At 47.1% G+C, this 15567-nt stretch overlaps 1 protein-coding gene across 1 annotated transcript in view; it reads left to right on the top strand.

Moving 5' to 3' along the window:
- The window catches only part of LOC134968710 (solute carrier family 35 member F3-like), a 152932-nt gene that overhangs the window by 65210 nt on the left and 72155 nt on the right, over positions 1 to 15567 (top strand). Inside the window, exon 5 of the mRNA XM_063944215.1 lies at positions 12811 to 13006. Coding sequence (XP_063800285.1) covers positions 12811 to 13006 — 196 coding nt within the window. The remainder of the gene's footprint in view (positions 1 to 12810; positions 13007 to 15567) is intronic.

Here is a 15567-nt window from a genome sequence, read left to right as displayed (position 1 = left end):
CACAAACACCGGGCCCATCTAGGAGTGGCACTGCAGTGTCACGCAGGATGTCCCTTCCAAAAAACCCTCCCCAATCAGCACATGATGCAAAGAAAAAGAAAAGAAAAAAGAGGTGCAAGATGGAATTGTCCTTGGGCCCTCCCACCCACCCTTATGTTGTATAAACAAAACAGGACATGCACACTTTAACCAACCCATCATTTCAGTGACAGGGTCTGCCACACGACTGTGACTGATATGACGGGTTGGTTTGGACCCCCCCCAAAAAAGAAGCAATTAATCTCTCCTTGCACAAACTGGCTCTACAGAGGCAAGATGTCCACCTCATCATCACCCTCCGATATATCACCGTGTACATCCCCCTCCTCACAGATTATCAATTCGTCCCCACTGGAATCCACCATCTCAGCTCCCTGTGTACTTTGTGGAGGCAATTGCTGCTGGTCAATGTCTCCGCGGAGGAATTGATTATAATTCATTTTAATGAACATCATCTTCTCCACATTTTCTGGATGTAACCTCGTACGCCGATTGCTGACAAGGTGAGCGGCGGCACTAAACACTCTTTCGGAGTACACACTTGTGGGAGGGCAACTTAGGTAGAATAAAGCCAGTTTGTGCAAGGGCCTCCAAATTGCCTCTTTTTCCTGCCAGTATAAGTACGGACTGTGTGACGTGCCTACTTGGATGCGGTCACTCATATAATCCTCCACCATTCTATCAATGTTGAGAGAATCATATGCAGTGACAGTAGACGACATGTCCGTAATCGTTGTCAGGTCCTTCAGTCTGGACCAGATGTCAGCATCAGCAGTCGCTCCAGACTGCCCTGCATCACCGCCAGCGGGTGGGCTCGGAATTCTGAGCCTTTTCCTCGCACCCCCAGTTGCGGGAGAATGTGAAGGAGGAGATGTTGACAGGTCGCGTTCCGCTTGACTTGACAATTTTGTCACCAGCAGGTCTTTCAACCCCAGCAGACTTGTGTCTGCCGGAAAGAGAGATCCAAGGTAGGCTTTAAATCTAGGATCGAGCACGGTGGCCAAAATGTAGTGCTCTGATTTCAACAGATTGACCACCCGTGAATCCTTGTTAAGCGAATTAAGGGCTCCATCCACAAGTCCCACATGCCTAGCGGAATCGCTCCGTGTTAGCTCCTCCTTCAATGTCTCCAGCTTCTTCTGCAAAAGCCTGATGAGGGGAATGACCTGACTCAGGCTGGCAGTGTCTGAACTGACTTCACGTGTGGCAAGTTCAAAGGGCATCAGAACCTTGCACAACGTTGAAATCATTCTCCACTGCGCTTGAGACAGGTGCATTCCACCTACTATATCGTGCTCAATTGTATAGGCTTGAATGGCCTTTTGCTGCTCCTCCAACCTCTGAAGCATATAGAGGGTTGAATTCCACCTCGTTACCACTTCTTGCTTCAGATGATGGCAAGGCAGGTTCAGTAGTTTTTGGTGGTGCTCCAGTCTTCTGTACGTGGTGCCTGTACGCCGAAAGTGTCCCGCAATTCTTCTGGCCACCGACAGCATCTCTTGCACGCCCCTGTCGTTTTTTAAAAAATTCTGCACCACCAAATTCAAGGTATGTGCAAAACATGGGACGTGCTGGAATTTGCCCATATTTAATGCACACACAATATTGCTGGCGTTGTCCGATGCCACAAATCCACAGGAGAGTCCAATTGGGGTAAGCCATTCCGCGATGATCTTCCTCAGTTGCCGTAAGAGGTTTTCAGCTGTGTGCGTATTCTGGAAAGCGGTGATACAAAGCGTAGCCTGCCTAGGAAAGAGTTGGCGTTTGCGAGATGCTGCTACTGGTGCCGCCGCTGCTGTTCTTGCGGCGGGAGTCCATACATCTACCCAGTGGGCTGTCACAGTCATATAGTCCTGACCCTGCCCTGCTCCACTTGTCCACATGTCCGTGGTTAAGTGGACATTGGGTACAACTGCATTTTTTAGGACACTGGTGAGTCTTTTTCTGACGTCCGTGTACATTCTCGGTATCGCCTGCCTAGAGAAGTGGAACCTAGATGGTATTTGGTAACGGGGGCACACTGCCTCAATAAATTGTCTAGTTCCCTGTGAACTAACGGCGGATACCGGACGCACGTCTAACACCAACATAGTTGTCAAGGCCTCAGTTATCCGCTTTGCAGCAGGATGACTGCTGTGATATTTCATCTTCCTCGCAAAGGACTGTTGGACAGTCAATTGCTTACTGGAAGTAGTACAAGTGGGCTTACGACTTCCCCTCTGGGATGACCATCGACTCCCAGCAGCAACAACAGCAGCGCCAGCAGCAGTAGGCGTTACACGCAAGGATGCATCGGAGGAATCCCAGGCAGGAGAGGACTCGTCAGAATTGCCAGTGACATGGCCTGCAGGACTATTGGCATTCCTGGGGAAGGAGGAAATTGACACTGAGGGAGTTGGTGGGGTGGTTTGCGTGAGCTTGGTTACAAGAGGAAGGGATTTACTGGTCAGTGGACTGCTTCCGCTGTCGCCCAAAGTTTTTGAACTTGTCACTGACTTATTATGAATGCGCTGCAGGTGACGTATAAGGGAGGATGTTCCGAGGTGGTTAACGTCCTTACCCCTACTTATTACAGCTTGACAAAGGCAACACACGGCTTGACACCTGTTGTCCGCTTTTCTGTTGAAATACCTCCACACTGAAGAGCTGATTTTTTTGGTATTTTCACCAGGCAAGTCAACGGCCATATTCCTCCCACGGACAACAGGTGTCTCCCCGGGTGCCTGACTTAAACAAACCACCTCACCATCAGAATCCTCCTGGTCAATTTCCTCCCCAGCGCCAGCAACACCCATATCCTCCTCATCCTGGTGTACTTCAACATCTTCATCTTCAATCTGACTATCAGGAACTGGACTGCGGGTGCTCCTTCCAGCACTTGCAGGGGGCGTGCAAATGGTGGAAGGCGCATGCTCTTCACGTCCAGTGTTGGGAAGGTCAGGCATCGCAACCGACACAATTGGACTCTCCTTGTGGATTTGGGATTTCGAAGAACGCACAGTTCTTTGCGGTGCTTTTGCCAGCTTGAGTCTTTTCAGTTTTCTAGCGAGAGGCTGAGTGCTTCCATCCTCATGTGAAGCTGAACCACTAGCCATGAACATAGGCCAGGGCCTCAGCCGTTCCTTGCCACTCCGTGTGGTAAATGGCATATTGGCAAGTTTACGCTTCTCCTCCGACAATTTTATTTTAGGTTTTGGAGTCCTTTTTTTACTGATATTTGGTGTTTTGGATTTGACATGCTCTGTACTATGACATTGGGCATCGGCCTTGGCAGACGACGTTGCTGGCATTTCATCGTCTCGGCCATGACTAGTGGCAGCAGCTTCAGCACGAGGTGGAAGTGGATCTTGATCTTTCCCTAATTTTGGAACCTCAACATTTTTGTTCTCCATATTTTAATAGGCACAACTAAAAGGCACCTCAGGTAAACAATGGAGATGGATACTAGTATACAATTATGGACTGCCTGCCGAGTGCAGACACAGAGGTAGCCACAGCCGTGAACTACCGTACTGTACTGTGTCTGCTGCTAATATAGACTGGTTGATAAAGAGATGTCTATGTAACTATGTATGTATAAAGAAGAAAGAAAAAAAAACCACGGTTAGGTGGTATACAATTATGGACGGACTGCCTGCCGAGTGCAGACACAGAGGTAGCCACAGCCGTGAACTACCGTACTGTACTGTGTCTGCTGCTAATAATATAGACTGGTTGATAAAGAGATGTCGTAGTAGTATGTATGTATAAAGAAGAAAGAAAAAAAAACCACGGTTAGGTGGTATACAATTATGGACGGACTGCCTGCCGAGTGCAGACACAGAGGTAGCCACAGCCGTGAACTACCGTACTGTACTGTGTCTGCTGCTAATATAGACTGGTTGATAAAGAGATGTCTATGTAACTATGTATGTATAAAGAAGAAAGAAAAAAAAACCACGGTTAGGTGGTATACAATTATGGACGGACTGCCTGCCGAGTGCAGACACAGAGGTAGCCACAGCCGTGAACTACCGTACTGTACTGTGTCTGCTGCTAATATAGACTGGTTGATAAAGAGATGTCTATGTAACTATGTATGTATAAAGAAGAAAGAAAAAAAAACCACGGTTAGGTGGTATACAATTATGGACGGACTGCCTGCCGAGTGCAGACACAGAGGTAGCCACAGCCGTGAACTACCGTACTGTACTGTGTCTGCTGCTAATATAGACTGGTTGATAAAGAGATGTCTATGTAACTATGTATGTATAAAGAAGAAAGAAAAAAAAACCACGGTTAGGTGGTATACAATTATGGACGGACTGCCTGCCGAGTGCAGACACAGAGGTAGCCACAGCCGTGAACTACCGTACTGTACTGTGTCTGCTGCTAATATAGACTGGTTGATAAAGAGATGTCTATGTAACTATGTATGTATAAAGAAGAAAGAAAAAAAAACCACGGTTAGGTGGTATACAATTATGGACGGACTGCCTGCCGAGTGCAGACACAGAGGTAGCCACAGCCGTGAACTACCGTACTGTACTGTGTCTGCTGCTAATATAGACTGGTTGATAAAGAGATGTCTATGTAACTATGTATGTATAAAGAAGAAAGAAAAAAAAACCACGGTTAGGTGGTATACAATTATGGACTGACTGCCTGCCGAGTGCAGACACAGAGGTAGCCACAGCCGTGAACTACCGTACTGTACTGTGTCTGCTGCTAATATAGACTGGTTGATAAAGAGATGTCTATGTAACTATGTATGTATAAAGAAGAAAGAAAAAAAAACCACGGTTAGGTGGTATACAATTATGGACGGACTGCCTGCCGAGTGCAGACACAGAGGTAGCCACAGCCGTGAACTACCGTACTGTGTCTGCTGCGACTGGATGATAAATGATATAAAAAATATATATATATCACTACTGCAGCCGGACAGGTATATATTATATATTATATAATGACGGACCTGCTGGACACTGTCTGTCAGCAGAATGAGTTTTATTTTTATAGAATAAAAAAAACAACAACAACACACAAGTGAAGTCACACGACGAGTGTTTAACTTTTTCAGGCAATCACAATATAAGTATACTACTAACTATACTGGTGGTCAGTGTGGTCAGGTCACTGGTCAGTCACACTGGCAGTGGCACTCCTGCAGCAAAAGTGTGCACTGTTTAATTTTAATATAATATTATGTACTCCTGGCTCCTGCTATAACCTATAACTGGCACTGCAGTGCTCCCCAGTCTCCCCCACAATTATAAGCTGTGTGAGCTGAGCAGTCAGACAGATATATAATATATATAGATGATGCAGCACACTGGGCTGAGCCTGAGCAGTGCACACAGATATGGTATGTGACTGAGTCACTGTGTGTATCGCTTTTTTCAGGCAGAGAACGGATATATTAAATAAACTGCACTGTCTGGTGGTCACTCACTATATAATATTATGTACTCCTGGCTCCTGCTATAACCTATAACTGGCACTGCAGTGCTCCCCAGTCTCCCCCACAATTATAAGCTGTGTGAGCTGAGCAGTCAGACAGATATATAATATATATAGATGATGCAGCACACTGGGCTGAGCCTGAGCAGTGCACACAGATATGGTATGTGACTGAGTCACTGTGTGTATCGCTTTTTTCAGGCAGAGAACGGATATATTAAATAAACTGCACTGTCTGGTGGTCACTCACTAGTAAACTCTCTGCACTCTCTACACTTCTACAGTACTCCTCCTAGTCCTAAACTCCAGTAAATCTCTCTCTCTTATAATCTAAATGGAGAGGACGCCAGCCACGTCCTCTCCCTATCAATCTCAATGCACGTGTGAAAATGGCCGCGACGCGCGGCTCCTTATATAGAATCCGAGTCTCGCGATAGAATCCGAGCCTCGCGAGAATCCGACAGCGTGATGATGACGTTCGGGCGCGCTCGGGTTAACCGAGCAAGGCGGGAAGATCCGAGTCGCTCGGACCCGTGTAAAAAAACATGAAGTTCGGGCGGGTTCGGATTCAGAGAAACCGAACCCGCTCATCTCTAGTGATATGTGCAAGGTGATAAACGCACCAGCCAATCAGATCCTAACTATTAATTTACATATTAGAGCTGATTGGCTGGTGTGTTTATCACCTTCCACATATCACTGGTTTATCACTTCCTTATGCTGTCTCCAGGTTAATACATCTGCCCCTTTAACTTAAATACAAATAATTTTGCATAACTTCCCCTGTGTAATGACTGCCTAAGATATGGTTTGCAAGCCTTAATCTATGTTAATTTAGGATAAAATATGGGTGTAAAATAAATATGATGCATTGTGATGTGGGATTGGTTAGATACCTCATTTTTCTGAAGCCATACATCCGTAGGATTTCCAAATCACACCCTACCTTTGTATATTCATTTTTTATGGTATTTTGGAAGCTCCTAGCGATTTTAGAAATGTCAATTTCTCTGACGTCCTAAGTGGATGCTGGGACTCCGTAAGGACCATGGGGAATAGCGGCTCCGCAGGAGACTGGGCACAACTAAAAGAAAGGTTTAGGACTACCTGGTGTACACTGGCTCCTCCCTCTATGACCCTCCTCCAGACCTCAGTTAGAATCTTGTGCCCGGCTGAGCTGGATGCACACTAGGGGCTCTCCTGAGCTCCTAGAAAAGAAAGTATAATTTTAGGTTTTTTATTTTCAGTGAGATCTGCTGGCAACAGACTCACTGCTACGAGGGACTAAGGGGAGAAGAAGCGAACCTACCTGCTTGCAGCTAGCTTGGGCTTCTTAGGCTACTGGACACCATTAGCTCCAGAGGGATTGAACACAGGGCCCGACCTCGATCGTCCGGTCCCGGAGCCGCGCCGCTTTCCCCCTTACAGAGCCAGAAGCAAGAAGATGGTCCTGGAAATCGGCGGCAGAAGACTTCGGTCTTCAACAAGGTAGCGCACAGCACTGCAGCTGTGCACCATTGCTCCTCATGCACACCTCACACTCCGGTCACTGATGGGTGCAGGGCGCTGGGGGGGGGCGCCCTGAGCAGCAATATTAAACACCTTACTGGCATAAAAATCACATAATATAGTCCTAGAGGCTATATAGGTGAAAAATACCCCTGCCAAATATCTATAAAAAAGCGGGAGAAGTCCGCCGGAAAAAGGGCGGAGCTATCTCCCTCAGCACACTGGCGCCATTTTTCCCTCACAGCTCCGCTGGAAGGATCGCTCCCAGGCTCTCCCCTGCAGTTTCAAGACTACAAAGGGTAAAAAAGAGAGGGGGGGCACTAAATTTAGGCGCAGTAGTATACATATAAGCAGCTATAAGGGAAAATCACTCAGTTATAGTGTTAATCCCTGTGTATATATAGCGCTCTGGTGTGTGCTGGCATACTCTCTCTCTGTCTCCCCTAAGGACTTTGTGGGGTCCTGTCCTCAGTCAGAGCATTCCCTGTGTGTGTGCGGTGTGTCGGTACGGCTGTGTCGACATGTTTGATGAGGAGGCTTATGTGGAGGCGGAGCAGATGCCGATAAATGTGATGTCACCCCCTGCGGGTCCGACACCTGAGTGGATGGACTTATGGAAGGAATTACGTGAAAGTGTCAACTCCTTACATAAAAGGTTTGACGACATAGCAGATGTGGGACAGCCGGCTTCTCAGCCCGTGCCTGCCCAGCTGTCTCAGAAGCCATCAGGGGCTCTAAAATGCCCGCTACCTCAGATGGCAGACACAGATGTCGACACGGATACTGAATCCAGTGTCGACGATGATGAGACTAATGTAACTTCCAATAGGGCCACACGTTACATGATTGAGGCAATGAAAAATGTGTTGCACATTGCTGATGTTACCCCAGGTACCACAAAAAAGGGTATTATGTTTGGGGAGAAAAAACTACCAGTGGTTTTTCCCCCATCTGAGGAATTAAATGAAGTGTGTGAAGAAGCGTGGGCTTTCCCCGATAAGAAACTGGTAATTTCTAAAAGGTTACTAATGACGTACCCTTTCCCGCCAGAGGATAGGTCACGTTGGGAAACATCCCCTAGGGTGGATAAAGCGCTCACACGCCTGTCAAAGAAGGTGGCACTACCGTCTCTGGATACGGCCGCCCTAAAGGAGCCTGCTGATAGAAAGCAGGAGGCTATCCTGAAGTCTGTATATACTCACACAGGTATTATACTGAGACCAGCTATTGCTTCAGCATGGATGTGCAGTGCTGCAGCTGCGTGGTTAGATTCCCTGTCGGAAAATATTGATACCCTAGACAGGGACACTATATTGCTAACCATAGAGCATATTAAAGACGCAGTCTTATACATGAGAGATGCACAGAGGGATATTTGCCGGCTGGCATCTAAAATAAGTGCAATGTCCATTTCTGCCAGGAGAGGATTATGGACTCGGCAGTGGACGGGTGATGCAGATTCTAAAAGGCACATGGAAGTTTTGCCTTATAAGGGTGAGGAATTGTTCGGGGATGGTCTCTCGGACCTCGTTTCCACAGCGACAGCTGGGAAGTCAACATTTTTACCCCATGTTCCCTCACAGCCAAAGAAAGCACCGTATTATCAGGTACAGTCCTTTCGGCCCCAGAAAGGTAAGCGGGTTAAAGGCGCGTCCTTTCTGCCCAGAGGCAGAGGTAGAGGGAAAAAGCTGCAGCATACAGCCCGTTCCCAGGAGCAAAAGTCCTCCCCCGCTTCCTCCAAGTCCACCGCATGACGCTGGGGCTCCACAGGCGGAGCCAGGTACGGTGGGGGCCCGTCTCAAAAACTTCAGCAATCAGTGGGCTCGCTCACGGGTGGATCCCTGGATCCTTCAAGTAGTATCTCAGGGGTACAAGCTGGAATTCGAGACGTCTCCCCCCCGCCGTTTCCTCAAATCTGCCTTGCCAACAACTCCCTCAGGCAGGGAGGCAGTGCTAGAGGCAATTCACAAGCTGTATTCCCAGCAGGTGATAATCAAGGTGCCCCTCCTTCAACAAGGACGGGGTTACTATTCCACAATGTTTGTGGTACCGAAACCGGACGGTTCGGTGAGACCCATTTTAAATTTGAAATCCTTGAACACATATATAAAAAAATTCAAGTTCAAGATGGAATCGCTCAGGGCGGTTATTTCAAGCCTGGACGAGGGGGATTACATGGTAGCACTGGACATCAAGGATGCTTACCTGCATGTCCCCATTTACCATCATCACCAGGAGTACCTCAGATTTGTGGTACAGGATTGTCATTACCAATTCCAGACGTTGCCGTTTGGTCTGTCCACGGCACCGAGGGTATTTACCAAGGTAATGGCCGAAATGATGATACTCCTTCGAAAAAAGGGAGTTTTAATTATCCCGTACATGGACGATCTCCTGATAAAGGCGAGGTCCAGGGAGCAGTTGTTGGTCGGGGTAGCACTATCTCGGGAGGTGCTACAACAGCACGGTTGGATTCTAAATATTCCAAAGTCACAGCCGGTCCCTACGACACGTCTACTGTTCCTGGGGATGGTTCTGGACACAGAACAGAAAAAAGTGTTTCTCCCGGAGGAGAAAGCCAAGGAGCTGTCATCTCTAGTCAGAGGCCTCCTGAAACCAAAACAGGTGTCGGTGCATCACTGCACGCGAGTCCTGGGAAAAATGGTAGCTTCCTACGAAGCAATTCCATTTGGCAGGTTCCATGCAAGGATCTTTTAGTGGGATCTGTTGGGCAAGTGGTCCGGATCGCATCTTCAGATGCATCGGCTGATAACCCTGTCTCCAAGGACCAGGGTGTCTCTGCTGTGGTGGCTGCAAAGTGCTCATCTTCAAGAGGGCCGCAGATTCGGCATACAGGACTGGGTCCTGGTGACCACGGATGCCAGCCTTCGAGGCTGGGGGGCAGTCATACAGGGAAGAAACTTCCAAGGACTATGGTCAAGTCAGGAGACTTCCCTATACATAAATATTCTGGAACTGAGGGCCATTTACAATGCCCTAAGTCAGGCAAAACCCCTGCTTCAAAACCAGCCGGTACTGATCCAGTCAGACAACATCACGGCAGTCGCCCATGTAAACCGACAGGGCGGCACAAGAAGCAGGACGGCAATGGCAGAAGCCACAAGGATTCTCCGATGGGCGGAAAATCACGTGTTAGCACTGTCAGCAGTGTTCATTCCGGGAGTGGACAACTGGGAAGCAGACTTCCTCAGCAGGCACGACCTCCACCCGGGAGAGTGGGGACTTCATCCAGAAGTCTTCCAACTGATTGTAAACCGTTGGGAAAGGCCACAGGTGGACATGATGGCGTCCCGCCTAAACAAAAAGCTAGAAAGATATTGCGCCAGGTCAAGAGACCCTCAGGCGATAGCTGTGGACGCTCTAGTGACACCGTGGGTGTACCGGTCGGTTTATGTGTTCCCTCCTCTTCCTCTCATACCCAAGGAACTGAGGATAATAAGGAGAAGAGGAGTAAGAACTATACTCATTGTTCCGGATTGGCCAAGAAGAGCTTGGTACCCGGAACTTCAAGAAATGATCTCAGAGGACCCATGGCCTCTGCCGCTCAGACAGGACCTGCTGCAGCAGGGGCCCTGTCTGTTCCAAGACTTACCGCGGCTGCGTTTGACGGCATGGCGGTTGAACACCGGATCCTGAAGGAAAAGGGCATTCCGGAGGAAGTCATTCCTACGCTGATTAAAGCTAGGAAAGAAGTGACCGCAAACCATTATCACCGTATTTGGCGAAAATATGTTGCGTGGTGCGAGGCCAGGAAGGCCCCAACGGAGGAATTTCAGCTGGGCCGTTTTCTGCACTTCCTACAGTCAGGGGTGACTATGGGCCTAAAATTGGGTTCCATTAAGGTCCAAATTTCGGCTCTATCGATTTTCTTCCAGAGAGAACTGGCTTCACTACCTGAAGTTCAGACTTTTGTTAAGAGAGTGCTGCATATTCAGCCCCCTTTTGTGCCTCCTGTGGCACCTTGGGATCTCAACGTGGTGTTGGATTTCCTAAAGTCACATTGGTTTGAGCCACTTAAAACCGTGGATCTAAAATATCTCACGTGGAAAGTGGTCATGCTGTTGGCCTTGGCTTCGGCCAGGCGTGTGTCAGAATTGGCGGCTTTGTCATGTAAAAGCCCTTATCTGATTTTTCATATGGATAGGGCAGAATTGAGGACTCGTCCCCAGTTTCTCCCTAAGGTGGTATCAGCTTTTCATTTGAACCAACCTATCGTGGTGCCTGCGGCTACTGACGACTTGGAGGCTTCCAAGTTGTTGGACGTAGTCAGGGCCCTGAGAATTTATGTTTCCAGGACAGCTAGAGTCAGGAAAACTGACTCGTTGTTTATCCTGTATGCACCCAACAAGCTGGGTGCTCCTGCTTCAAAGCAGACTATTGCTCGCTGGATCTGTAGTACGATTCAGCTTGCACATTCTGCGGCTGGACTGCCGCATCCTAAATCTGTAAAAGCCCATACCACGAGGAAGGTGGGCTCTTCTTGGGCGGCTGCCCGAGGGGTATCGGCTCTACAACTTTGCCGAGCAGCTACTTGGTCGGGGTCAAACACATTTGCTAAATTCTACAAGTTTGACACCCTGGCTGAGGAGGACCTAGAGTTTGCCCATTCGGTGCTGCAGAGTCATCCGCACTCTCCCGCCCGTTTGGGAGCTTTGGTATAATCCCCATGGTCCTTACGGAGTCCCAGCATCCACTTAGGACGTCAGAGAAAATAAGATTTTACTCACCGGTAAATCTATTTCTCGTAGTCCGTAGTGGATGCTGGGCGCTCATCCCAAGTGCGGATTGTCTGCAATACTTGTATATAGTTATTGTTTAACTAAAGGGTTAATGTTGAGCCATCTGTTGAGAGGCTCAGTTATTGTTCATACTGTTAACTGGGTATAGTATCACGAGTTATACGGTGTGATTGGTGTGGCTGGTATGAGTCTTACCCGGGATTCAAAATCCTTCCTTATTGTGTCAGCTCTTCCGGGCACAGTATCCTAACTGAGGTCTGGAAGAGGGTCATAGAGGGAGGAGCCAGTGCACACCAAGTAGTCCTAAACCTTTCTTTTAGTTGTGCCCAGTCTCCTGCGGAACCGCTATTCCCCATGGTCCTTACGGAGTCCCAGCATCCACTACGGACTACGAGAAATAGATTTCCCGGTGAGTAAAATCTTATTTTTATGTCAAAACCCAAATGACATATGGTTAGGCTTTGATATATGTCTAATTATACATGAGTGACCAGACTGAATACACTTTGTGGTTTGATTACCTCAATGGGTGTAGGAGATAGGCCAAAAGCCTCACTCCATTCATCTGCAACATAGACAAAGCTTGTGTTGATGAAGGTCCTGTCAGGTAATTATATTGTCCTGCTGCCAGGATTAGCATAAATTAATGTGCATTCAGGTGGCACTACTATTAGACCACTTCCTTATGATTTCCTGATGATTTATTCAATCACCTTTGATAGTATGACAAGACTGAACACAAGGCCTTTCTATGTCCTTACACTTATAAAACCAGTTATCCATTACTCTCCCATCCCTTCCAGCAGCTTTACAATTGCGTAAAACATGTGCTATATCAAATTATGTCTTTGTTGTATAGTTTTCATACCCATTGAATATAATTTATCATACATTTCTATAAGCAACAAACTAGCAGGAAGAGCAAGAGTGGGACATTGTGTTCAGTGTGAAATGAGTCATATTATTAAGTCTGTATTTTTATTTGGGGTTGCCAGTTACATCAACCGCAGATAAGATGAGGATTTTCTTTAAAACTGGTATCTACCTTTTATGTTGGCAGGTACTATTCCGCCTTCTGCTTGGTAGATTGGATTGTCATGAAACAGCCACTTTCTTGGGCCTGTGTGGCATTTGCAGCAGCCTGTTACTGTGGTGGGTTCCCTTACTGGTATATCTGAAGCAGAAAAAGGAAGAGTCTGGAATGTTGGTTGTTCCATCCATAGAATATCTATGTGTAACGATATTCATCTTCTTTTGTAAGTACTCCTATTATCGTTGTATACTTTTGAAAGCTCTACCAACTGATAATCCATTCTCCCATTCGGCAAAACCCTCATTATGATGATAATAATAAAGTCCTTGATGGTGAAAAAGAACCCATTCAGTTTTTAGTATATAAAGCAAATCTCAATGTGGTGGCTAGCATTGCTGGTTTATGTATTGCAGAACATCCACTGTGATGGATAGTGCATGGCAGCACCTCCAATCTGGTGCCCAGTGTATGTCAGAACAATACAATCTGCAGGGATAGTGTGCGCTTGAAGGTGGGCGACAAAATATAGGGGCGTGGCTTCATTGGGAAGGGGTGTGGCCACAGAATAGTACCAATTCACATTATACTGCACAGTAGTGTCCGTCAGTCACATTATTCCATAATATTCCACATTATGCCACACACCGTAATGCCCATTCCACATTATGCCACACACCGTAATGCCCATTCAGCATTATGCCACACACCGTAATGCCCATTCTAAATTATGCCACACACCATAACGCCTATTACAACTTGTGCCACACACCACAACGCACATTACATGTTATGCCACACACCGTAATGCCTATTACAACTTATGCCACACACCATAATGCCCAGTACATGTTATGCCATACACCGTAATGCCCATTACATGTTATGTCACACACAGTAATGTCCATTACGCATTATGTCACACATCGTAATGCCCATTCCACATTATGCCACACACCGTAACACCCATTACACGTTATGCCATACACCATAACGCCTATTAAAACTTATGCCACACACCATAACGCCCATTACACATTATGGCATACACCATAACGCCTATTACAACTTGTGCCACACACCACAACGCACATTACATGTTATGCCACACACCGTAATGCCTATTACAACTTATGCCACACACCATAATGCCCAGTACATGTTATGCCATACACCGTAATACCCATTACATGTTATGTCACACACAGTAATGTCCATTACGCATTATGTCACACATCGTAATGCCCATTCCACATTATGCCACACACCGTAACACCCATTACACGTTATGCCATACACCATAACGCCTATTAAAACTTATGCCACACACCATAACGCCCATTACACATTATGACATACGCCATAACGCCTATTACAACTTATGCCACACACCATAATGCACATTACACATTATGAAACACACCGTAATGCCTATTAAAACTTATTGCACACACTGTAATGCCCATTACATGCCTATCTTCCCTGTTTGACTCACTGTCCTCTCCTATTCTCTCTCTTTCCTGCCCTGAACAAGCTACTTCCCTATACAATGTATCCCTTACCTCTGCTCTTGACTCTGTCGCCCCACCAACCACTATTCACCCTCGCAGATCGACACCTCAACCCAGGCACACCAAATGCACCAGATATCTGCAAAAATGCTCACGTACTGCTGAGCGACAGTGGAGGAGATCACTCTCTGTGGCCGACTTCCTCCACTACAAATTTATGCTCTCATCCTACTTTGCTGCCTTTAGGATAGGTACACACTATACAATTATCTGTCAGATAATCTGCCAGATCTGGCTGGTTGGAATGAAAATCTGGTAATGGATGAGAGCGAATAACAATCCACCATTTTCTCTCAAACACTGCAAAACGGACAAAAACAGTCATTCATCCAAGTTGGTTAAATTTGTGTTTAACCAATTTGTATGAACGACCGTTTTTGCTTGTTTTCCAGTGTTTGGGAGCAAATGGTTGATTGTAATTTGCTCTAATCCATTACCAGATTTTCATTCCAACCAGCCAGATCTGGCAGATTATCTGCCAGATAATTGTATAGTGTGTACCTAGCATTACCCTCTCTAAGCAATCTTACTTCAAAAACCTCATCTTCTCCCAATCCTCGAACCCCCCGGCACCTCTTTGCCACTGTCAACCCGCTCCTTTGCCCACCCCCACCTCAACTCCCCTCTTGACTTTGCCACCTACTTCACCTCCAAAATTTACACCATTTGTCAGGACATAACATCCCACCAGAACCTGAGCAACCCCCCCCCCCTCCTCCATTTTCCGACTCCCGCCTCTCCTTCCCTCCTACCAACTCTGACATCTTTCTTCTCTCATCCGGTCCTCACCCCCCTCCACCTCCCCACTTGACCCTATTCCCTCCCGCCTTCTCTGCTTCCTCTCTTCTTCTGCCTGTTCCCGTCTAACCCTTCTACTCAATCTCTCACTCTCATCAGGCACTGTCCCTTCTGCCTTAAAGCATACACTTGTCTCCCCTATTCTTAAAAAACCTACCCTTGATCCAACCAATCTCTCCAACTACTGACCCATCTCTCTTCTCCCTTTTGCCTCCAAACTACTTGAGCGTATTGTCTACAACCGCCTCACTGACTTTCTTTCTTCCCACTCACTTCTTGACCCTTTCCAGTCTGGTTTCCGTCCTCAGCACTCCACTGAAACTGCCCTTACGAAAGTCTGCAATGACCTCCTTGCTGCTAAATCCAGGGGCCATTACTTTCGTCTTATTCTCCTTGACCTCTCTGCTGCTTTTGACAC

Source organism: Pseudophryne corroboree, chromosome 11 (genome assembly GCF_028390025.1).
Source record: "Pseudophryne corroboree isolate aPseCor3 chromosome 11, aPseCor3.hap2, whole genome shotgun sequence".
NCBI lineage: Eukaryota > Metazoa > Chordata > Amphibia > Anura > Myobatrachidae > Pseudophryne > Pseudophryne corroboree.
The sequence above is the reverse complement of the archived record's forward strand: the minus strand, read 5'-3'. Positions and strand labels throughout refer to the sequence as shown.